The sequence below is a fragment of the Rhea pennata genome, chromosome 4, assembly GCF_028389875.1.
Source record: "Rhea pennata isolate bPtePen1 chromosome 4, bPtePen1.pri, whole genome shotgun sequence".
Classification (NCBI taxonomy): domain Eukaryota; kingdom Metazoa; phylum Chordata; class Aves; order Rheiformes; family Rheidae; genus Rhea; species Rhea pennata.
In genome coordinates this window covers 19,268,553-19,294,321 of record NC_084666.1, presented here as the reverse complement: position 1 = coordinate 19,294,321, position 25,769 = coordinate 19,268,553, and the positions used below count along the sequence as shown (strand labels likewise).

General features: G+C 38.7%; 1 protein-coding gene across 5 annotated transcripts in view; it reads left to right on the top strand.

Moving 5' to 3' along the window:
* The window catches only part of PPARGC1A (PPARG coactivator 1 alpha), a 384,961-nt gene that overhangs the window by 346,701 nt on the left and 12,491 nt on the right, over window positions 1-25,769 (top strand). For 2 of the 5 annotated variants that reach the window (XM_062575397.1, XM_062575398.1), the window contains exons 3-10: window positions 5,597-5,791; window positions 6,766-6,888; window positions 7,790-7,994; window positions 12,166-12,211; window positions 12,320-12,393; window positions 20,332-21,244; window positions 21,810-21,914; window positions 22,046-22,166. In XM_062575397.1, coding sequence (XP_062431381.1) covers window positions 5,597-5,791; window positions 6,766-6,888; window positions 7,790-7,994; window positions 12,166-12,211; window positions 12,320-12,393; window positions 20,332-21,244; window positions 21,810-21,914; window positions 22,046-22,166 — 1,782 coding nt within the window. Of the gene's footprint in view, window positions 1-1,671; window positions 1,727-5,596; window positions 5,853-6,765; window positions 6,889-7,789; window positions 7,995-12,165; window positions 12,212-12,319; window positions 12,394-20,331; window positions 21,245-21,809; window positions 21,915-22,045; window positions 22,167-25,769 lie in introns of those variants that run through there. The other 3 variants (XM_062575399.1, XM_062575400.1, XM_062575402.1) reach the window with 3 other exon arrangements.

Here is a 25,769-nt window from a genome sequence, read left to right as displayed (position 1 = left end):
AGATATAAAGGAACCTGGCTGTAATTTTCTCCTAGTGGGACTCCATTTTGTTTTTAAAGATAATTGATAGCTCTGGACTTAAGCATTTCAATTATAGGAAAGTCTCTTGGGGACCAGACTAACAGACCTTGGAAAAATGTTCTAATGCAAATGCATTGTGTGGATTTTTACTGTAAGGCAGTGCAGGAAGCTTAAGGATTTGCAAAGCAGTTAACGAGTAAAGTAAAATCAAAATGCTTTTCAAAACATATAATGGCATGGGACCGATCATGAGCAGGTAGAGTGGAACATGATGGTTCTCCCTTTGGACTGCTGATTCCCTTCTGGCACTGGGAGGATTATTGCTAGGTATGGACAGCTCTAAGATGAGCAAAGGAGCACTTGAGTTGGACAGCAGATTGTGGAGGCAGTGAAATCTCCCTGCCTTCACTGCTGGTGCTGGAGCCATGGCAGACTGGTTCCTTCTGCTTGAGGTGATGGAAGAGTTGGGGTGTGATTCTCCCCAGCAGCCTCCTGACCTCAGCTCTCATTTTTCCCTGGCAGGAGCGGGAAGTCCAGCTCTGCATCCTAATTCTTTTCCTCCTCTTGCCTTTCCTGTGCTTTCGTCTAGCCCATGGCTCTGTATCCTTGAGTGGCAAAGTTTGGTTTATGGGACCAGGTCAGAGATGACTTCTGCCTGGGGTTCCCTTCTGCCCCTTACCCTAGCATGTTTGCCAGTACGACCCAGGGAATCCTTTCAATGTCCTTGTGTCCCTATATGCAAAAAGGAGCTCAACTATACTCCTTATTTCTCCCAGTGTTGTGCAGTTTAAGCGCAGTCTTTTTCCAAAATGGGTCATTGAGGAACTAAATCCTATTGGAAGTCCCAGATGTGCTCACAAGTCATTTTTGTCCTTTTGAAAATAGTGGCACAATGCATTAGTATTTTTGGATCACTGGGATGTTTTCAACTGGAAGAAAATCTTTTATTTTCTTTGTTAATTATGCTGTGAATAGATCTTAGGCTACTGAAGAGAAATGAGATATGTTGAAATGATGATCCCCTGTGACTTCAGGTATGCACCTGGCCGCTCTGAATTGCTTAGAGCTGGTCTGTTGGAGCCGTGACAGCTTATACCAGCTGCAGATTTGTCCCAAAGTTTCTTAGGCTTTTTGCGAAGACGTGGCAAGCTGCCACGACTTCCAGCTCATGGCTGTGGATTAATACTGCAGTTTAGGCCGTAATCTTTCAGTACGAATCAAGACAGGCCTCCACATCACTCAAATTATCAATAAAGAAACTTTAGAGCATTGTCATCATTCATTAGCAGATTTCACTCCTTGAAAGCACAAGCTGTGCATGTAATAGTCACAAACAAGGTGGGGGGAATCAGCCAGAGGACAAATGTTGGAGATACTGTTAATATTTGGAAAAGATTTTCTAAATGATGGCTAGACCCTTTTCTGGTGCAGATCAGCTTGCTCCTGCTGACTGCAGGAGAGGCACGGCAGAGTCCTGGGTCAGGACCTTTGCACGCTGTCATCGAGGTTTTCAAGAAGGAATTAGTGGTGGTAATGATGGTTATTTTAAAATTTGACATTTTTTTTAAAGGAAGAAAACTCAGTATGTAAGGAAGAATGACAACAACATTTCTCAATGTATGTTCCCTAAAGGGATACCTCTGAAAGACAAGGAGACCGAGTCTCCATTCCACCTCTGTCTTTGGCCTCTCTAATGGGATTGCCAGTAAGTAACATGTATGATAGGCCTAAAATACTAACTAATAAGTCATTCCAGCTGCATCAGTAGGCAGAATAAGCAAAGGAGAAAGAATTATCATGGGTAGGCGATTTAAATACCTTTGTGTGGGTAAATTATCAACTTATTTCTTACAGCTTTTCACTGGCCGAAGAGAGAGTATCTCTGGAGACATTTTACTAAAGGCAGAAACCCAATTAGAGTAAGATTGTTACACAATTAATAAAGTGTTTTCAGATGGAGAATTATTTTTAGTGCTGTAGAAATATTAAAGCATTAGAGCAAAACATTTAAAAACATAGAAGAGCACAGTTAGAAACTTTTCATGGTATTTAGCTTCCGAGATCACTCATTTTTGAGGATCAGTTGGTGTTCTGGCACTTTCCAGTGTTAGCCAGCTTTCCCTGTTGCGTTTTCTCCACACAGAGACACCAGTGCCACAGCTAGAGGATTTTTACCCAAGCTAATACCATTCTGGATATACTAGAAACTTTTGTTCTCAGGTATGTGCAAGGCCAACATGTTCATACACTGACAAACCCGGGTTCCCTGCCTCCTTCAGCCAGGTGGAAATTTGCAGGCTCAAAAAACCTATGATTTCAATTTCTTAATGTTAAACTAACAACCCAGGATTTTAAGAAGTCCTTGTGATGCAGTTGAGAAGTGATGTATAACTCCTTTTGCATTAAAAAGTTCCATTAATTAGCAAGATACTATTGTGAAGTGTTTTCATAAGTTTAATAGTTGCATATATTTGCCATATGGCTTTACATTTAAAATAATCGTCCATCCTTTCTTCTTAAATCCTGTAGTCCATTTAGGTGGTCTAAATACTTAACAGCTCCTTCTAAAAGAAGCAAATAATTTCAGTGTTACCCTCTTTGGCATTTAGGGGCACAACTGAGCGAGTTTGAATGCCTTCACTCAGGTGCTGAGCAGCCTTCATTTCCACTGACCTCACAGGCAAGCAGCATCTTCTGATTCGCACGATGTATTAGATTAGCAGGTTGGATGCCAGTCTGGAAAACGAACTTCCTAAGTGACAGTGCTGAAATAGTGGAATACACTGCATTTGGCCATGGCATTGCTTCTTCCCTGTGCTGTCAACACCAAGATTCAGGCTGCGATAGCAAAGCTGAGAGTTACTGCTTCAGTGATTATTGCTCAGACGTTGATGTATCAGACCATCTCTCTCTCTCTCTCTCTCTCTCTGCATCTCCCCTCAGCCCCATTTCTGCTCTATGTAATAAGTGTGCTTCTTTATAAACAGTAATTTAGGACAATTAGGAGCAATCACAGAGTTAAACCTTTAAAAGGTTATCTTGCAATGTCATTTTCGTGACTAATGTGTTCCTGCTGCCATGTCATTTGTGAACAGACATGTGTTAGCCAGCTACTGTGCTTCGTCTGTGGTGACTTTGATTTATTTGCTCTGTACATTGGGACTGAAGCAATAATGGAAAGTGACATTAATTGTTTAACAGAGTCCTCTTTGTCACATCCTTTGCTTTCTCTGGGGTGTTTGAATGTTGAAACTTGTACAAAACTAATTGAAATTGCTGTGATGAGGACCAGTGTCCACTCAACTTTCTGTTCTTGAACGTCAGTGCACTTGAATGTCTGTTTAAAGCATGAGAGCTAAGCAGCTAGCAGTAAGTATCAGGGTTTCTTCTGACATGCTATTATTAAAGAAGGCATTCCCTGTTAGAAATAGTAGCACTTAGAGCTCTACTGTCAGCTTTATAAGCTGAAGTGTTCAGTGTGAAGCCAGTGTGAGGCAGAGATGCACCATACCACCTAACTTACTGGAGGTAGTGGCCAGGCAAGCAGGATCCCCCTGAAGTCACTTGAGGTGATGGGCTTACCAGCAGCTTTTTCAGCCCTAGTCTGATAAGCATGAAGACATGCTATTCTTCCTATAGATTGCAATGCTTGCTTCTAAGATGTTTTAAATACTGTTGAAGAAAGTCAGCATTTCATTACCTTGTAGAAGACTTTTTCTGTGTAGTAACATTTTTTATATCTTACTAGACATGACACCAGACTTTTGCTTGTTTATCTCAACAAGTGGCTGTGAAAAGCTGGGCTAGGCGGGCAATGCCATTCATAAAGTTGACTTCCTTCACCTTATTTCAATGTATTCCACCCTAACAGCAGAGTTAAGCTGCTGGATTACAATGGTGTGATGCATATTTCTATTTGATATGGGGGAAGTTACTAGATCTGTAGACTTGGATTCTTTTTCTCAGTGGTCAAGCTTATTTTGGCCTTTAAATAAGTGCTTTTTCTTTACACTAGCTTTGCAGGAGTGTTTATTTGTTTCTTGGGGATGAGGCTGTAAACACCAGAACAGTTTGTGCTCTGCCATAGCTTTCTAACTAGAAGACAGTTTTTCCTGTAAGAACCGGTGAGGTGCAATTTGGCTGAGAAGCCTGACAGCAGGAATTATCTATGTGGTTTATGACAACCTCTGTTCAAAGTCTGGTAGATAGAGTATTACTAAAAGCTACACTAAGAGAATACCAAGACTTGACTTTTTTTCTTGTTTTCTTTTTTTTTCTGAGGTGTTAGTAGCAATATTTTGATGTGGATTTCTGTAACCTATTTTTTTTCCAAGAAGGGAAAAAGCATTTGTTTGTCCTACCGCTCTATTCAACTGTGTTCCTTGCTACTTCACTTCTAAAGAGTGAGCACTGAAATTAGCTGAAATCTCTTCACGGTGTCAGCCTGGAGTGTGATGAGCCGCTGTGAAGTTGGTGGAAAAACTCCCAATTGATATCCCTGGAATTTGGATCAGATCCCTGGAATCTGTGAAAGGCTTTTCATTTATTTCAATAGCACAAGGATCAGCTTCAAAATCCTAGATAATTGATCTGTCATGATCAATTTCTGATCTTTCTGAAAAATAAATATAATGATTTTTACACAATTATATTGCTGAGAACTCTTTAATATGCCGAAAATCTGTACCTTCATATACAGTAGGGACTATATTTCAATAAAAAATTGGAAGGAATTTAAATTTACTCAATTTGACAAAAACAAGTCTTGTTTCTGAAGTAAGATATCTAATATAAATTAACATTACAGCCACATCTGATTAGAAATTAATCTACTTTTTATAATTGCAGTCTGAATTAGGTAAATGCATACAATAGTTGTATTGAGCACTCAAGCCACATAACTGGAAAGGACAACTTCAAAGGCAACCTGCTTAATACACTTATTTAAAAGAAATGCAGAGAATCTGCCATTAACAATATGAGCCTTGATTGCTAGTCTTACACCAAAAAGCTCAGAAATGAGAAGTTTTTATTTGTTTTTGGAACAAGATTATCCAGAGGTATGAAAGAGAAACCCTTTCTCTGTTGCACTAGGCTGTATATGTGGACAAGATTTGCCTAATTTCTCTGGTAATACATTTTTTGGTCTTCTGATTAGCTGTCTTATTCTGTGATTCTTGTAATTTTGTCAGGTCAATTAACTGGTATTCAGTGCTGAAGAGAGACAGAAAGAGACCGTCTGGGCCATGCTAGCTTCATTAGGTGTTAGCAGCTTAGGTGCATCGTGTAACTGAATCCCTACGTGATTATTTATCTATCGTTGTTAACACTGGATTAAAAAAAGAGAAAATTGTGGAAGAAATTAAATTGGAGGAATGCATTGCAAATGCAAAGAAATTTCTCTTTTGAATGCAAATATGATTTTTTTCTCTAAATTGTGCTTTCTGAGACACTGTTGCAGATTGCTGTTTCATAGGTTAGTTCGGCTATATTTTGTCTGTTTTACATACAGAGTCATCGTGTCATTCCTTTTGTCTTCTCATCTGCTTCCACTTTTTTTTTTCTCCTCATACAGAAGATAGATGAAGAAAATGAGGCAAACTTGCTAGCAGTTCTCACAGAAACATTGGACAGTATCCCTGTGGATGAGGATGGATTGCCTTCATTTGATGCACTGACAGATGGAGATGTGACCAATGAAAATGACGCTAGCCCTTCCCCAATGCCCGACGGCACCCCTCCAACTCAGGAGGCAGAAGAGCCGTCTCTAGTAAGAACCCTTCCTACTGTTTAACAGGAATTGGATGTGCCTCTGGCTACCCGCTGCATGGGTATGATGTAGTCACAGTAAGGTTTGGACTTTTCATTTAGACTGAAAAGGAAAATCAAGCAAAGAACGGAAACTTAAACGGAGGGGGGAAAAACACGGAAAAGATCATAGGATGACTAATGAGGGAATCTTTTAAAAAGTGTATTGAAGAGAGAGTTGTTGAGATTCTTGTGCTAATGACTGACACTTTTGCATATTTTTCTGTTCAAATGAGTCATGGTAATGGTTTTTAATTCACATTTCCTTTCTTGGGGCTTTTTGTGTATGTGTTTAGACTTCACTTCTGGTAATCTGTAAAGAAACGCTCATTGCATCTGGTGGGTTGTGGGGCTAATTCTGTGCCTTTAACATTGATTTGACCAGTAAGCAGCAGCTTAGTGCTAATCAGGACAAAACCAATTCTTTGGTGAGGGTGTGGGTGAAACCTTTATATGCACTTTGCTTTGTAAAAACAGTTTGGGATGTGATTCTATTTCTTGTGAAGGCCTCTTAACCCTGACTTCTGCAGGAGTGATCAAATACTTATGTCTTGACATTATATTCCTTATTCCGTTAAAATTAACTTTTATGTTTATATCAGAGACCCACTCTATCAAACAGGTTGCTAAGAATTTCATATTGCCTTGGATTCAGAAATCCAACGCCTCTGTTATTTCTTCTTGCCTTGCAGTATACTGCAGTAAAGGGAGCAGAAATAGGCTATCAAGCCTCAAAAGAGAGGGAAAATAAAAAAGAAATCTGTTTGCTCTGGGGATTGTTGAGCCCTTCTTTCTGTTTTAATATCCTCCGCTTGCTGAGAATGATATAGCTAATTTTAAGTAACTATGCAAAAAATGTAGATAAGTCATTTCAATCCATAAAGATGCATAACTTTTCTCTTTCCTTCCACCTCCCTTTCCCTGATATGTTTGTAGCTTAAGAAGCTCTTGCTGGCTCCAGCCAACACTCAGCTAAATTACAATGAATGCAGTGGTCTCAGCACACAAAACCATGCAAACACGAATCACAGGATCAGAACAAGCCCTGTGGTTGTTAAGGTACAAACTTAATCTTTATAATAAGGAAAAGAAATGTAAACTTAATCTTTATAATAAGGAAAAGAAATGTAACAGTCTTTTATGCTTTCAGCAATCGAGTAAGCAGTCGATCTATAGGTGCAGTATTAATCTGCCTACTATCCTGCAACTGCTTCAAAAAACGTGAACAGATTATAGACTGGGTTCCAGAAAATCACTTGAGCTCCTTTATGCTCTGAATATTTCATTTATGCTTTTTCTCTTGGCAGAGTTCAGTTGTTGTCCCACCGTCTGTTACTCTTGCCTACTTTATTGATACACAGAGTAGTAGGGGGTACAATAAAATTTGCTGATGGGCTGATGTTGTTTATGAGTGACTACAAGATGCGGGACTGCCATTTTACCAGCTATCTGAGCTAAGAAAAATTAACACTAGGTTCTTGGCAAAAGATCTATATCAGCCATTAATTGGCTAGAATGCCGGCTATGACATAATTCTGTTAGCAGGCAGTATTAAACAATGTTTGTCTTGCCATTCACTGTAACTGAAAACGGAGCATTTAGGGGTACTTAAGAGAGTTGTGAATACTGGGCTCAAGCAATCAGCAGCAAATTAAGGTTTAAACCAGCTTATTTTTTTGTTCACAGTAAAGGCGCTGTAGGGTCTTGTTAGTTACATGTTGCTGAGTAGGAACATTGAAATGTAGGAGAAATGAAATAAAAAGCTGCATAAATGTCATTTAGGAATTTTAAATGTAATTTTCTTTCCTTGTTCTGCAAACAATTATTCACAGCTCATAGATCTACTACACTTAGACTGAACACTTCATTGAAAATCTCATCTCTTCAGAAAACCTATATCCATTCTGATAAGGTTCAGTTCACTAATTTTAGCTTTTTTTTATTATGTCTTGTTTTTAAGACTGAGAATTCATGGAGCAATAAAGCAAAGAGTATTTGTCAACAGCAAAAGCCACAAAGACGTCCCTGCTCTGAACTTCTCAAATATCTGACTACGAATGATGATCCTCCTCAGACCAAACCAGCAGAGAACAGGAACAGCAGCAAAGAGAAATGCACCTCCAAAAGGAAGCCCCATCTGCAGTCTCAGACAAATCATCTGCAAGGTAAGTGTGAGATCACAGAACATAACTTTGATACTGACATTAATGGAGGGAAGCTGAATTCACAGTGGCTGTGAATACCCTCAATACCTCTTCTGTTCTTTGGATTAGTATTGTAAATCCAGAAGCTCTTCTGTATAGGGAGAATTTAAAAACGGGATAATGAAGTTTAGTTTTAGAATTAGTTAGTTTAGAATTAGTTAGGTGGATTTAGCTTTGAAACAATTTTAATCTTCTTGCTTCTCCCTCTCTCCCCCCCCCCCCAGCCTCAGAAAAGGAACCTGGAAGTTTAATGAATGCTACATGTTAATATAAATCAAGCTAGCTGGAGATATTTATTCACAGAGTACTGTACCACTAAGAAATCATTATACCCCTAAACAAGCTGGGCAGACCGGTTCATTAGTGAGCTTCTTTCTTTTTGCCAGTGTAAAACTGAAGGCATTGTTAACCTGCCACATAGTCCTTAAGAGACAATAAATAGTGCTCTCACTGCTACAGAATAAGCAGTAAATGTGTCATTCCTGTTAAAGCTGGAATGCCAGTTTGTAATTTTATTTGGTAAGTAGTCGAAAGTTTAGCTAGCATCCTGATCTTTCTCTTTCTCTCTCTCTCTTTCTCTCTCTCTCTCTCTTTAGATTCTTTATGGCCAAAACTAAACACCTGTGTTGACTTTTAGTATACTCCAATGCATAAAGAACGGGGCTGTATTACAAGTAGCTTCTATGGCAGAGATGCACAAACTTAAAGACCCTCTCCTGCTTTCCTCCCTGCCTCCCCTGCCTGCTCTCCCAAGATAAAGAAAAGCTGTAAAAGCTTATGACCCTAAAGGGAGCTTGCTTAAAGTTGCTGTTACTCTAAAATACACCTATGTATATACTTGGTTTGGCTTATAGAAGGCCACATACCTCTCTCAGTCACATCAGTGCAGATCCTGGATGACTCCGCTGAAGTCAATGGAAGTTATCCTGCTGCAACAGAAATCAGAACAAGACCCAAAATATGTTGTTCTGATAGTTTTTAAGGCAGAGATTTTAAACTGTGTACATTTTTATTTATCTTCCCCTCCCTCTCCCCAGCTTTTTCAGCCCTAGTTAAATCTAATTTTTCATTGTTGATTAGAAAGATTAGGCAAATTTAATAAAATTGAATCTTCCCTTCCCACCGTTAAATACCCTTCTTGCAGCTGCATGCTATGACCTCCTAAGTATAGTTTTCTTCATTACGGTTTCAAATTTTCTGAACAATGTTTCTCGGAAGAAAGAAATCCAACTGCCCCTAGAGCTTCTTTAATGCCAACTGCCACTCCTTCTGGATGGTTTCAGCAGACTGCTTCTGAGCAAAATCCAGACTGGATTGTGCAGATTAAACCTGGGTCTTTTACTGCAACCGTCCTGAAACTAGGCAGACTTGCCAAAAGTTGCAGGGGGCTGTAACCCCTTTATTATCACTATTGGGTGCAATAAGGAATATCATATTTAACTTACTAAATTAAATAAATTTAAAAAAGAAATAAATTAAATAAAGATACACTGATTACAAAGTCTCCCTATTCAGACCAGAGCTGCATTTTCCCTTAGTTGAAGTAATTGTGTAGATTCAGTGCAAAGAAGAAGGGCAAGTTGGGCTGTAAATACAGGATGGAAGGAGAGGTTGGGAAAATCCCTATTAGTGAATTCAGTGAAAATTTAGTGAAATTACAAGGTTTTTTAAATTCCTTTATTAAAAATCTCTTCTTGAGTTCCCACAGTTCAATTTTCAGACTTCTGAAATGTTGTTTTTCATCAAAATTGTCTCCTACACCAGCATATGACTTCAGTACTGATGGAGTACATGGAGAATATGTGTCATTCAGGCTGAACAGTCAATTCATGCAAAAGCAACCTTGCAGATATAACTGGTATTCACAGACCTATAGTCATTTGTTCACAAATTTAATCAAAACTACAAAAAAAAGATCCTTCTGTTTTAAAAAATATTCAGAGCCTGATATTTTCTTCCAAAGTTATGGGAAAGCTTACAAAGAATAAGTCAAGTGATATTTTCCTTTAGGGTTACTGTTGCAAACATATTGCAAACCCATGGGAATGTCCACAAACCCATTCACGCCAAAGATCATCTGTGGTTTTGCATTGAGATTTGCCCATGAGGAAACTTAGTTCTTTTGAACCTGAATGTTTTCAATTTACAGGGACAAGCAACTCCATGTGAACCCTTTTAATATTAAATCTCTCTCTCTCTCAAGCATACGGACACACACACACACACACACACAGAGCAGACCTTGAAACTCTAATAAACATGTACTAGGGAAAATGATATTGTCTTGGCTAAATAATTACACTATCAATAACTGTGTATGTGAGGATGAATCTTTTGCAGAAATTCTGTTTGGTCAAGTCCTTGCTTTGTAGTAACAAAATGCCTAATGGGTGTTTTGGTATATGAATTTATCTGCTGGAGACCTCACTGATATCTGCCTAAAATCAATGCGGATGAGTGTCAGATAACACCTTGGTTCCATGCCATCTCTGTCAGATTTGTTCTGTGCCTCAGTGCTTCAGATTTTATATATACATTCTGATCTGCCTCTCTAATGAAAGCTAGAATGATACTTTTCAGAGGGTTAAACAGCTCTTACACATTCAGCTTGCTCTGAAAGCCAAAATTGGGTAAGAGTATGTAGATTTTCTCCTCTAGAACACAGTGGAAGCCTTCCCAAAAAACTTTGCTTCTGAGCCTCACTGTGAGTGTGGAGGGAGGTAGGGGGCTGGGTTTTTGATTTGTTGGTTTTAAGCCAGTTTTATCTCTAGGTAGCCACCAACAACTGTGGCAAACATTAATATCCCTAGATGTATGTACAGTACACATAAAGATGTGTCAACTTGTGTTCGGTCTTAGCCTAACAGCTTTCTTAGTACAAATCAGTGGCAATGCTGGATCGGACAAACAGCCTATTTAGATGAACTCACTCTCTGACAGCGACGTCTGAGGAAGGTGAACCTGAGGCAAACACCTAAGCTTCCACTTCTAACTTTCATATGGGGAGGAGGAGAAACAATATGCAGCCCTTGAGAATTGAGTTAATTTTTTAAAAATGGAATATTACTTCAGGAATACTCTAGAGCTTATGAAAGTAATCAAATTGCATATAAAATCCTTTAATGTCGATGGGAGTTCCATGCCTGGAATGAATACGAAATATGCAATAGTGACACTCTGGACAAAAGATCTGCAGTGCAGGAATGTTCAAGGGGAACATTTTGTCTTAAGTAATTAATTTGCAAAGGAGATCCCCTGCTGTTGTTCTTGGTACAGTGCTCTCTGCATTTAAACATCAGTCTAACTTTTGAAAACTAAAATTTGCAAGTAATGAAATATCTTTAATTTTAAAACATTTTACTGGCAATTTAAGGAATCTTAGTTGTTTTAAAATATCCTAGTTCTTGGTTTGCTTTGGGAAGGTACACGTTTGCATTAATAAAGGGTAAAAAGAGTTACACTTTTTATAGCTAAAGCTTTGGGTTTTGTCTGTATCAGAATTGTAGGGCTGAGAGCTTCAACCTCATTTTTAACCATCTGTGACTATGTCCATGGCTTGTCATAGTTTGCAGGATAATTTGCAGAAATTTGGACTATAGCTGCTTGGACTCTGGCCTCACAGAAGCAACCTATTCTCAGTGCTATATATGAAAGTGTATGTTGTAGAAGTAAAATTAACTGAATATTCATAACGTTCTGTTACTTTGTAGTTATTCTGCTGCTGTTGTTTCCAAATAAAACGTGAACTGTAGTCTAAATTAAATCTAAGAGAAATAACATTTTCACAGTGTTTCCTGTAGATTTCTTCATTGATTTTTGACGTGTACCACTCTACTTTTGAAAGGCTCTTGGTATTTGGGCTTTGTACCATATTTCAGAGGTACAGTAATTGATGTAAATTGTTGTTGAAATTTTGGTGCCATTTGGTGCCAGTAATGAGAAATCAGGATGAGTCTCCATATTTATTTATTTAAGATAAGCAGAGATGCCTATTGAACTATTGGACCTCAAGCCTAACTAACTAACACAGGATTCCAGCATTGAAATAAAAGATCTTTTTAGTATACGTTGCAGAATATTTAAATATTTCATAATCGCTTTCTTTCTTTCTTTTTTTTTTATTTACCTTTAGCTAAACCAACAAGTTTATCACTTCCGTTGACACCCGAGTCACCAAAGTAAGTACTAAAAAGTGCAAACATTTGTAAAAGGGAGGGGGCTTTAATACATTTTGGCTACAGCAACTCCATTTCAGCTTGTTTTTATAAATGTGCCCTGTCTTCCAGTGATCCCAAGGGTTCCCCATTTGAGAACAAGACTATTGAACAAACCTTAAGTGTGGAACTCTCTGGAACTGCAGGTGAGAAACATGGAGTGCTGGCTCTTCCTTACAGCATGGCTTGCTTGCGTGCTTGTTTCTTCTAATGCAACATGTAAACTGAGATGTTATAGAGGTCTCCAGCATTTTAATTTCAGTGCAGTTTAGCATTGACTTTTTATCCGGTTATCTGAGAGGGAAGGTGGTTGAAAATATAACTCCAAACCTAGACAAGAGAGTGTAATTTCTGGAAAAATATGAATGAAACCATTTATCTGTTATACTTCCTCATATATTCCCCATATAGATTTGTGTACTGCTGAGCACTATCTTTCAAATACAAACCCCCACAGCACAGTGTAATAGATGTTACAGATGGAAAAGTTATGTCATCCAGTCTGTCTCCAGGCCAGTGTAGGACTGTACGTGACTGCACATTTTGGTGTTTTGTCAACTCTAGATTAAAATGTCACAACTAACAGCTTTCTTCTCTGCCTCTGAAACACTATTGCATAGCTTAAAGGTATCTTTTTAATTGATATTCATTTTATGTTCTCAATTTCTCTTTATTTCTTCCGTTAGTACACTTTACACAATCTCCAATCTATCTTCCTCCTTTCAGTTCGCTGGTGCTCATACCTTTGAAAGATTTTTATCATGTGCTGCTTTAGGTGATGCGTCACCACATTATACTCATTTAATTCATCTGCTCATTCCGTAAGAGTCATTTCCTTCAGACCTCTGATCTGCTGTTGCTTTCCTCTGAACTATTTTCCTGAAGTGGCCAGGAATGAACGCAAGACTGCATATTCGGTACAACCCGAGCTATTGATAAAACTGTTCATTTTCTCAGTTGAAAAATAAGGGGTGTACTAGAAGTGTGTCCTAGGGGATACATGGATTATAAATTATGTATTCTGTAGCATTTTAGGGAACATTGCAAACTAATTTTTCAGGTACTGTAAAGCAGTTGGCTACCTTGAACTCAATGGCAGCTTTACACAAGAGTAGACCCTTGCTGTAGCTCTGTTTATGCACTTTGGGCTGTTGCTTTCAGCCACCAACAACCATCATTCCAATTTCTTGGAAGCTTCTTCATTAATTCATCATGAAAACATACCCACTTCCCTCTTACTTGTCCTAAAAATCTGTGGTCCTGATCTTTCCCCTCATAACAAAAGAAAGTATCCTTCCACTGCACTTTGCTTTTGTAAAACCAGTACAAACATGGCAAAATTTGCTGTATGCAGCAGGTTAATCCCATTCAGTGCCAACAGGTCTGAAGCACAGAGAAGCCTCTTTTGTCATTACTAGAAGCACATCCACACAAGTATGCTTGTTTGTAAGCACACTGGCAGCTCAGTGCTTAGTGCTACAGCTGAAAGGGACAGATGAGGTGACTACAGCAGAATAGTACAAGAAACAGTGGAAAACACTGAAAAAAGTGTTTTTTTTTTTTTTTTTTTTTTTTTTTCCTAGCCAGAAAGATAGCCACCTACTCTTCACATCAGCTGACTGGACAGAAATTGGGAGTTGATATGACTCCTCCATAGTGTTGTAGTATCGCCCAGGAAGGGCAGCTGGAGTGGTTTTCCACTGCAGCAGCTGCACACAGAGGAAGAACCAACTTTGCAGTTGGCTTAGGCAATACAACCAGGAGAACTGGCAAAATAAATGTGTGTCAGAAGCTGAGAAATTGTACAACTGGATGAATACGTGAACAGGAACACTGTACTATCAAAATATGACGTTTTTCCCTCTGGAAGTAAATCCAGTCTAGCTAGTTAACTGATGCTCATCAAAGCAAACAAGAGTTGGTGGAGCATGTGCAGCCAGGGAGCTGGGGCAGTGTTCGCAGGCAGCGCAGGCGGTCATGGCTGTCCCTCTCCTTGCTGGACTCGCTCTGTTCTTCAAGAGTGCCTAGTGAGGAGGTTTCAGGAGACGGCTCGTCCTCTTTTAGTAGCTGTATTAATCTCTGCCTTTACATAAACATAGCTTTTATTTTTATGTGCATATATATAGATTTGTAAAAAAAAAAAAAGTGGGTGGTTGTGCATGTCTGTGTTTGAGCTCATTAATTTGTATGGCTGTAGCATCCTATGTCACAAGTCTACTTCTGCTGGTAACAAGCAAGTACATAACAAACAAGCTCTAGTACTGAAGAGCTTACAGTGTAAGTGGGTAAATCATGGCAGAACTGGGACCCACTTCGGTAATAATATAAAAAAAAAACAGGAAAAAAACAGTGGCAGTAGTGATTAATAATACCTTGGAGTTCTTCAGTGAGACCCTGGCAACTCCAAATTATATCCAGATAACCGCATTGCTCATTGTCCTTATATAGGGCAGCTTGCACTGTACAAGCACTATTTATTATAATTTAAATAGGAGTTGCCTTGATCTCACTGCCGAATTGAAAAGACCATTAACAGTGCCGCTCGCACTATCGAAGCAAAAAGTATTTTAATATAAATAGGAGCTCCCTTGATCTCTCTGCTGAAAACAGCATTGGTTCCCTTACTGATGAATTAACTGTAGAGAAGAAAAATAAATAAATAAAAGCATTTCCCACACAAGCCATCAATCTTCGTCACACGTACATTTTGGATTCGCGTACCTAAAGTCAAACTGAAACCGTTCTGTTGCTACTGCTATATCTTAGTTTAAAATGGATTTGTTATTCCTCATGAATGTAACTTTGTCCTCTCTAAAACTGTAAAAATATTTATTTGCTAAATGACAGGGGACAAAAATCTTTAAGGTTTTAAGGGAAACCACATGTAAAAATTTTTCAATTATACGCTAAGGGGCCTATGATAGAAGGGTAAGTCCATTGCTATCCAAAATCACAATTCCTGAAGCTCATTTGTAGTGCTGTTCTGAGAAACATGAGCCAGAGCCGTGAGTCAGTCATGACATGGAGCCCTAGTTGATGCTAGTGGATGAAATTTTGGTGTAGTAAGAGTCTTGTTCTGACTAAGAAGCGATAGCTCGTGAGAGGTCCTTCTCCCTTTCCTTCCACAACTGTCTGCATTACAAACACTATACTAAGAGGCCCTGGGCAGGAATGCTGTGAAGTCTTCCAGGGACATTTCTGAATTACTGGAGGACCTCTATTCTGTTACCTGTCAGGCCACGGAGGCAGCTGCGGAGGTGAGGACTAGGAGAATGTCTCACCCTCTGAGGATGACTGTCTGTCTCGATGACAGAGAGCTCCAAAATGATTATGTTAGAATTCCTGCTGAACTTCTAAGTTGCAGAAGTTGGAAGACATGGCTCCTAAATGTTTGAAATTCTGCTCCCTCTGTTTCTCAGTGTCTTTTAAAACCTTCACTTGGAAATACTCAAAGCTACCATGTAAGTGCATGGATTAAGTGAGGTTATATTTTTAAGGCTCTACTACCATACAAGTAACAAATCATTAACTGGAAGAATAATTCTGCCTTCCTATTGGTGGCTCAGTGAAAAGTCTTTCATTTGCACACAAATTCCTGTAATTTACCTGAACTCACTTTACCTCTTGCCAGCTTCCTTGTGTGCAAAATTTGATCCTTCCAAAAGATGACAGAAGAAGTTATATGAATGCAGTCAGCTTGAATAGTAATTTGGAATTCATGAGCATCCTTGAGGATTCTTAAACCCTACTATTTGCCCAACTTTTCTAGATCTGAGTTACCTCTTAGTTAAGGTACTTAACTACTTAAATTCTATCATTTGAGAACTTGTTTGACCTCAGAATGATTCCTGATAAAATGAGATGTAAGATACAGAGAGATGTCCAGAGGGAATAAAATCTAGTAAATTATTAGATATTTTCAGGGGTCTGTATTTATTCTCTGCAGCACTGACAACAAGATTAAACTGACTACTCCACAAGCATGTATTTTTTTATTATATGATAGCTATTTAATTTTATTATATTTTCCTGGCTTCTGTAGTCCTGTGCCACACAAAAGTGTTTCTGATCTTTTTTTCTTTTTTAAGTGAATTGGGCTATTATCTTGCATGCAGTGTTTTAAGTGGCCTTAAATAATGTTTCTCTGTCAATCCGTTTTCAAACTTAAAAGGTATAAAAGAATTCATTTTCAATGCCTCCCAAAAGCCCAGTACACTTGTAGAAAGGTTCCACAGCTGTGTTCCCCCAAAGTTGCTAATTCTCAGCCTCTCCAAAGCAGAACAAACCTCATCAAATATTTAAATGCTAACAGTAGCAGTATGTTTTTTAGAAAGATTGGCGTCTATATAAAACAGCATTGCAAATGAGTCCTAAAAAGTCAAGATGTCACATTTTCTGTAAATGCACTCCCCTAATTTCTGCTATCAACCTAACTGAGCTAAATGAATTACTAAGGGGTTTTTAGTGTGGTTTTGGAACGCATCAAAACTACTTCTACTCCCCCTGAGACCTTCTTGAAAAGAAGTCGCTAGATCAAGGTGGCAAAGTCGGCATACATGCAAACACCGTTTTGCCGCACAGGCACGGGAAGGACAGTGCTGATTTGGCAGCAGCGTTCGCAAATTGATACACGCTATTTTAAAGCCCAGGATCGCTGAGTGAGTTCACAGTGTATAGACAGAGCAAGGCAAAGTGCAAACGTACCATTTACCGAAGCCATTCAATTAAAGAAAAGTCCCTACAAAGAAAATGGCTTTATAGCATGTCATGAAAAAATACTTGCCTTTTACTTTAAAAAGAAAAAAGACTGTTTAAGGGGGATGATTGTAGAGTATGTACCACTTCTAACAGATTTGCTGTGCAGAAGTACGTAAGTGTGAGTGATGTAGAGGTACTTGTTTATTATAGAGCACATTTCAATGCAGTAATCATAAATATTGCTAAGGTTGTGCTCTGTTGAAATATGACCTACATACTCTTGATTGTTTGTGTTACGTGATTTGTCTGACACCCATTACATTCTGGGTAATGGCAGCCATTTGTTGCTGTGCACAGCAGGCTCTTTTGACAAAAGAAAATAGGCAGCAATAAAAAAGCTATAGTCTGAATTACATTCTGCACAGTGCTGCACTGCTGAGAGTTTGTGCAAGTGTGTTAACAATGCTCTGAACTGCCTCTTGTCAGCCTTCAGCCTGTAATGGCCATCTGTCCTTACATAAATCTGTCAAAACCTGCTAAGTTCAAGAGAGAGCAAAGAATATACCTTGCACTGTCAACACTACAGTGTACACATTCGTGGAGAAATCGGCGTCTATGAAATGATCCAAAGGTTGCAGAATATTTTAGCACTATTGATTCAGCATCGTGGCGTGAAGTCAAGATTACGGCGATCAGTGTAGCAAAAGGGACGCTGATGAGCAAGCGTGCCGCCAGCTCTCCTTCTCAAAGTTTACGTTTTGGAGGCTGATCACGGGACATGCTGAGGGTGGACTCCGCAGCAGTGACATAAGCAAGATCTGATTCAAACCTTTCCGCCTTTCCCCAGCCCCCTCTTTGAGGTTTGCTCAAAAGTTAAATGAACATTTTCTAACTTTTAGCTATTTGTTCTTGTTTCTGCACTTCCTGCTTCTGCTTAGAACCAGGAAAAAAGCCAAAATGCCACGAGGAAGCCTTTTCTTAGGGTGTCCCCAGCACAGCCTTGCTGGCAAAAGACGTGCTAGTACATTGGCTCAGTCTGTACTTTTTTGGGGGAGGCGTTAGTTCCTCCTTCCCCAAGACTGCTGGACTCCTTGTGGGGCTTCTGGAAATCGTGCTGCTCTGTGTGCAGCTTCCTTTCTCCCAGGAGTAGTTTTAAAGACATGGAAACAGGATTTTATTTTGAACAGTGGAGTTTCTTTGCCTAAAATTCTCAAGTATGCAAGTATTTCAGTTGAAGTGGTTGTATTTTATAAGCATGCAACAAGGAGAGGCTGGAATTAATATTTTCTCAGTTTGTTCTGTCTTTAAAAATACATAGTAAAATTCACTAACTTAACTCCAGGGCTCCTCATGGGCTATATAATTTCATGAATAAAAATACTGTTTTAAATTTTTAATTTAGAAAGTTATCCTTGCTTGCTTAAATTTTTGTTGAATCTAAACCTGAATTTTTAACCCAGAAATGATTAGCGCAGAATATTGAAGGGGCTTGTTCTTTTCATTTTAAAAAAAATCTTGTTTGCTAGTCAAAATTGTTTGTTATTCAGGAGGCGGTTAAGGTGTGAAATCTATACTGCTGGCTCAAGTGAATTTTTTGGCAAGTGAGAGAAAATTGAGGACACAAAGGAAATAGTTTTAACAATGACAGCTTTGCACAAAACTGTTTAATTTTTATATTCAGGTGTGGGTAGGTAGAATTTTAGGGTTCCACATTTCTGCCTTGGTTTCCCTGACTTTAGTGGCATTAGACAGGTCTTTATGTAGTCATGGGTAGCTCATAACCATTTTTTTCTAAATATTCAGACAAAATCAAGCTTCTCTCTCACATCAAGTATTCATGTCTTGGTACTCCTATCTTCATTTTTCTGGAATAAATTCATTGCAGCTAATGCAGTGGGACTCCCAGTCTCCATTTACGTTCCTTAGGGAGCACTATGCATTGATGGACGCTTTTCCTTCTTTACAGCAAAACACTATAAAACATGTTCCATTTCCATTGATCTGCTGAGCTCCACTGTATGGTTAAAAATACAAAATAAAACTCTGTAACCATATTTGAAATACGCTTCCTGAAAGTTCATCTGCATTCTCTTTTCATTCTCACTAGGGAAGTCATGGAAAGCTCATTGCTTGGGCTAGAAAAGGAAACCTGGCCTAGCATTGGTCTCTGGAATGCCTAAGGATGGACTAGATAAACTAGAACTCCCTCATCTCTCTCTGTTCCTAATTCAGGAAAATACTTCTGTATTTGTTGTATTGTGTATATTTTGTGTACATGGGCTTACATCAGGGTCAATGAGCTAGAAGCAGATTTTAAAAACTTAACATGCTAAATGCCTTCCTGAAGAGCAGTTACTTCCTGAACACTGGCCCCAGCTTGCTGTTAGCCTGACCTTGTTCTGGTTTACTCTTTTGTAAAATCTTAATAACAACTTTTATGAATTTTATAGATAACTTTGACAGTTACTTTCTTCCCTTAGTAAAAAACTTGGAATATGCTTCTTTGGTTCCCAGGTTTTACTAGAATGGGCTGTAGTCCTTCCTGCAATTTCATCTTACCATACTATTATAATCTAATATAGTTATGTGAAAAATCCTGGTGGTTGCTGGTGTCTGTTACTTTAGTTATCTGTTTCATTTCTATCATCAAGTAAATTTCTGTCTCCCTGCTTCATGACTCTCGCTAATACTTAGTTCTGAATGTAATGGTTCATTACAGTTGCCCTAGTCCTATTATTTACTTGGATTTCAGTTGCAGAACCCCATTTCTGGCAAAATGTATTAGTTATGCTTACAATAGTGTATTATACATATATTAGCAATGGTTTACTAAGTTAATGAACTGTGGAGACAAAGAGTCATTGCAGTCAAGTTGTACAGTTGCTGTATGTCCTTGCATTTAAGTTCTGTGTACTACAGAGGTTTCTTTGGTAACCTCTTTATTTTTCTCAGACTTGCTTCTATTCAAGGTTTTGTCTGCTAATTTCTTTAGGTTTGTGACAGTCCGGTCTTTGGACTTTTGATTTTTATATAAAAATCCTTTTGATTTTTATCAAAAAAGTCTTTTGATCTTTATCTTTTGATTTTTTTTCTATATCAAAAAGTACAGAGGAAGAGGGAGGTGGATGTCATGAAGGAGAGGAGGGGCAGAAATTATGCTGAAGATTAATGGCAATGCGTTAGTACTGGTGCCATTGTTGTTATCTGAGCTTTGGCACCTCAAACCCTAAATACTATTATTCTTTGTAATAGTATTGTTAAGTTAAAGTGACAGAGAGTGGGTTCACGTTATTTTTGTCTGTTGTAAAGAAGCATATTAACTTTGTTAATAAGCATTGTTTCTGTGCTTAGAAATGTTCTTTCCCCCCTTCTTGTTCACCCTTTAGGCCTAACTCCACCGACGACCCCTCCTCATAAAGCCAACCAGGATAATCCTTTTAGGACTTCACCTAAGCTGAAGTCATCATGCAAGACTGTTGTACCACCTTCAAAAAAGCCCCGCTATAGTGAGTCTTCTGGTTCTCAAGGAAATAACCCAGCCAAGAAGGGTCCAGAACAATCTGAGCTGTATGCACAGCTTAGCAAGACTACAGTACTGCCCAGTGGACATGAGGAGAGAAAGACAAAACGGCCCGGTTTGCGGCTGTTTGGTGACCATGACTACTGTCAATCTGTGAATTCAAAATCGGAAATACACATTAAAATATCCCAGGAACTTCAGGACTCCAAACAACTAGAATTTAAGGATTCTTCACCTGGGTGGCAGTGTCAGATTTGTTGTTCTTTAGAACAAGAGCAGTATTTCAAGAAAGAGACTTTACAGACAAATAAGCAGGTTTCCCACTGTAATAACAGAAAACAGCTCCAAGACCAGGAAATTCGGGCTGAACTGAATAAGCATTTTGGTCACCCCAGCCAAGCTGTTTTTGATGAAGAGGCAGATAAGACCAGTGAACTAAGGGACAATGACTATAGTAATGAACAATTCTCCAAACTACCTATGTTTATAAATTCAGGACTAGCAATGGATGGTCTCTTTGATGATAGCGAAGACGAAAGTGATAAACTATGCTACCCTTGGGATGGGACACAAGCCTATTCATTATTTGATATATCGCCTTCTTGCTCTTCTTTTAACTCTCCATGCAGAGATTCAGTGTCTCCACCCAAATCCTTATTTTCTCAAAGATCCCAAAGGATACGCTCTAGATCAAGGTCCTTTCCTCAACGCAGGTCTTGTTCCCGTTCTCCATATTCCCGATCGAGATCAAGGTCGCCCTGTAGTAGATCCTCTTCAAGGTATGGTACAGCAAGTTCATGTCATCATCATAATTAATAAGGGATATTGTAAAAAGCATAAAGTAAATGAAAGCAAAAGAATAAAAAAACAGAAGTAATTTAATACAGCACAACTCCTTCTGTTGCCCCTAAGCTGATTAACTCTGCAGGTTACAGGATTGCTACACAAACACTTGTTTGCCGTTATCCTTTAAACTTGCCACATTTACGCTTTCTGAGTGGAGCCAGAAAGAAGAGAGGCAGAGCAGTGGGTGAGAAACTTGCAGAGCTAACCTTTTCCATTATCTGCAAGCTGCCCTGTGCCAATCTAACTGTAGCCCCTATCAGATGAAGTTGACAGCGGCTGACTCTGTGCTCTGCGTTAGCCTCAATCAGGAACATTTCAGAAGGAGGAAAAAAAGATTACTTGAGGCCCCTTAGTTGAGCAGGAGATCGCAAACTGTCACTAGCAAATCTCACTGGTAGCTTAGAAGAAATTGTAAGTTCAGGTAAGAGGTAGCTTGGGAGAAAATGGTATCAATAGATTCAAAGTGAATGACAGAGGTAAATGTGTTTCTTCCTACAGATCTTGTTACTATTATGAGTCCAGCCACTGTAGACATCAAGCATACAGAAGCTCTCCCTTACATGCGAGATCGCGATCCAGATCACCGTACAGTCGTAGACCCAGGTATTACATTTTGTGTGCGTTTGGCTTGCTTTTCAGTTGGTTCTCAAGAGATAGTGAAGCATTCTAGAAGTTATTAATTTTATATTAACAAATGCAGGTGCTTGATTTAATGACTAAGTTATGTTTCCTAGATATGACAGCTATGAGGAATATCAGCATGAAAGGCTGAAGAGGGAAGAATACCGCAAAGAGTATGAAAAACGGGAATCTGAAAGGGCCAAACAAAGGGAGAGACAGAGGCAGAAAGCAATTGTAAGCACTGTGAAGATAACTTTCATTTTGAAATAGATTTCTGTTTCTTTTGTAGATAACTAAAGCTAAAACCAAGACTTCTTTTTCTTTCTTCTTTATAGTAGAACACACAAAACACAGAAATCTGCTCACAGGTATTTCTTAGTATATCTAATTTTAGGCAAATATGTGTCTTTATAACAATTTGCATTTTCATTGTACAATACTAGTATTTTCAGGTTCTGAAAATTGCAACTCTCCAAGTTCATCACAGACAACAAATACTAAGGACTTAGGAGAAAATTGTTCAATCTCAGACAATAGAGAATTAAAAGTGACCCTAGCTACCTACTTCTTTACAGGTCTATCAGTGAATCTGCATTTTATACTACGTATCACCTATGAGATTGCCAGTAAATGGTATAGTGTTTCCAAATTTCTGTTTCTTTGGTAAGCAATAGTAGGAGCCAGTCAGCTTACATAAGTGATCATCATACTTTTGTTGTAGTTGCAGTTGTTTCTACAGAAGGTACAAATAGCAGAATTCATAGCTGGGACCCAAAGGATAGGTATGATTTTAATTCTGTTTTTTTTCTGTCTATGGCTTAGTTAATTTTTAAGTGAGTTTTAGTAAAACAGTCTGCAGATACAGTGTGTTTTTAAAATGTGACTTAACACAGGTCCTTTTGTAATGAATATGGATTATTTATTTATCCTGGGTATCAACGTTCTGTGTGAAGTGACCCAAACACACAAGGCAAAGGAAATGCCCCTGTGGGAATCATTAAACTCTCTTGCATGTTGCAACAGTAGGACAGAGGAATGACTATTAGAGGGACAGATGGCTTTTCCCTTTTCTTAGTTCCCTGTTGGGAAATGCACAATGGTTTTGATAAATTGGTAGCTGCTGTAAGTCTGGACTCTCACTGTAGTTGTCCTGCCTTTTTGGTGGCTTGTCATAACTGTTTGGTTTTCTGTGTTGCTGTTCTTTCCAGTCTGTGCTGTTCTGACCATCCTCTTGCTCTGCATTAACTTGTGCAGACTATGGTACTTCGTCTTCGTTTCCAGATTTGCCCTTAGTGCTTTTTCCAAAGCTCACCAAAATGAATGGGTCTCTTCCCAACGCCTTTGGTGGACTTTGTTGTAAAAGATTATTTGTCTCACACTCTGCACATTTTTCTTAATGCTTAAGCCTCCAGAGCTGAGAGTACATGGAGTTTGACAGAGACAGGTATAGTCTAGTGGCAACAGTAAGTTCTGGAAAAGAATAGACATGCTTAGATTCTGATTTTTGTCTCTCTGGCTGTTGTCCTTGGTGACCTTCATCAAATCATTTGGCTTTTCTCTGCTTCAGGTGCACTAGCTACAAAGTATGGGATGAAACATGCATTTTGTAAAGCTCCTGCTTTACATGCTGTAGTGTGCTGATCTGAAACTCGGCGAAGGCGATGGAATGATTCTGCTTGGCTATATATTGCTATATTTAAGTCACAGTTGCTGCTTATTTTAAAATACTTGGCTTCCATCTACTTAGCAGTGAACACTTTCAGTAATCATAACTTATGATTTTTATTAGGTCTAACACAAATTAGAGACTCAAGTAGACCTCTGCTGTGGGTATATCTCACTGCTTCTCAATTACTGCATCATACTTGTGTAAATCAACCTGAACCCTACTGAGGAGGTAGAAAATTTGATTTAGTTTAAATCAAAAAAAAATATTTGGAAGTGAGCTGATCAAGAGAGGAGGAAAGAGGAACAAAAAGAAAATTAGAAAGATCTAGATACACTGAAGTGTAGCTTCCTCCATGTTAAGAATTTTAGACTATTCAAAACCAAGGCTGAGTTTATTTTCTCTTCTAACATGAGCACAGGCAGGTAAATAAATTTCATTAATGAGGTTTATATTTATTGAATTATTATTATTATGGAATTTTATTTATTTATTAATAATAAATTATAAGTAAAATGATCTAGTGGGATGGCAAATCATGTTTTTATAAAATATCATAAATGGAACATGGCAAAAGCTTAAAATCTAGTTACCTGTATATAAGCTGCATGAGATGTAGATGAAGTTCTGTTATCTCCTTTCTCCAAAGTTTATCAGTACTGTTCCTTTAAAAATTGGGTTGCAATTTTATCAGGTAAGTCATTGAGCATATGAGTGGGTTTCGGGGACAGCAGAGAAAGGGAAGCCCTGATCCCCCGAAGTCAATGATAAAATGTGTATTAATTTCAGTAAGGCTACTACTTTAGTCTAGCCTTCTCTGTTCCCTTTCTTATTCCTTTTGGCTTATGGAACTCTTTTGCATCGTTCTTCGCCTTCTTGAAGGACTTATTACTCAGCCCCAAGAACCTCTTCTTCCCTCTCTTTCCTTGAACTCTTTCTACTACTCTGTAAATTTAGATTTCTTTGCTTTCTGCATTGGGGATTTCTTTCTTTTCTTGCCAGCATTATTCTCAACCTACAAGAAATGATTTGTGACCAACATACTCAAATACTGTTAAAAGAATGGCTCAAAGATTGAGTAATATTAGTAGTTTGAGTGCTACGTAGCGCAGGTGGCTTTTCTTCATGAGGAGCACCACGCTAGGATTTCAGGAGTTAGTTGTAGAAAGGATGCACAGGGGAAAAGGAACAGAAATTATGATTGAACTAGAAGTCATTAGGTGTAGTTGGATTAACATCTAGAACTAGTCTGGGTGGAACAGCAGCAGTGTGACGCCTAGGAAAAAGAAGTGGGAGAAAATTTCACATCCTTCGGTCTGTCAAAACCATGCATGTAGCAATGCTTCCTGTTTGTGGGGTGGTTTACGTTTTAGCAACTGTGAAGGCATATTGGCTGAAAAGGCTTGTTTCGGAAGTTTGTGTTCATGCTGTGTGACAGTGGTGTGTTTGAAGGGCTCCCCATTCAGTTTGGCACACAACACATTTCCACGGTAAATTTAGGTCAGCGAAAGGCCTGGGCTAGCATTTTCCAGCAAGGATTTCTGAATTCATATCTAGACTTACAGCTGTGTAGAAGTGAAGCATATCTACAATAGATATTGTAATATTCTTCTCTTTTTTTCTTGTCGGGACTCCCCTCTCCAGTTAATGGAGATTCAGTGCCTTTTCTCTGGATTGAGGACTCCATTTTGAGCAGTCACACTTCAGAAATATGGGCTGAATCCACGAGTCATTTTCCAATTAGATAGTATGAAGAATAATTTTGTCATTCATTCATTTGTTTAATTTAATGCTGCTGAATGTGATACCTTTGCTAACCAAACAAATTTTAGTGTTGCTTAGTTTGATCTTGACTTTAGTTATTTCACTGGATGCAGATTTCCTTTTGGAATAAATCTTCATTGAATTAAGGCTGGTCTGCCTTTACCCAGACTTAGCCAAGTCACTTAACAATGCTAACCAGATCATAATAGAGATATGTTCATCACCAAACTTGAGCAACAAGTACAGGATGAGACAGTTTACTCAGGGCTTTGCAGAAACTGGCATCTCACCCAGGCAAATCATAGTGATTTGGCAAGGAGACCGAGGACTGCTTGGTTCTTCTGATACATCTTAGGAAATCTGTGAGCTATGAAGGCTTCTCCTGCAGCAGCTCGTCAGACCATGTG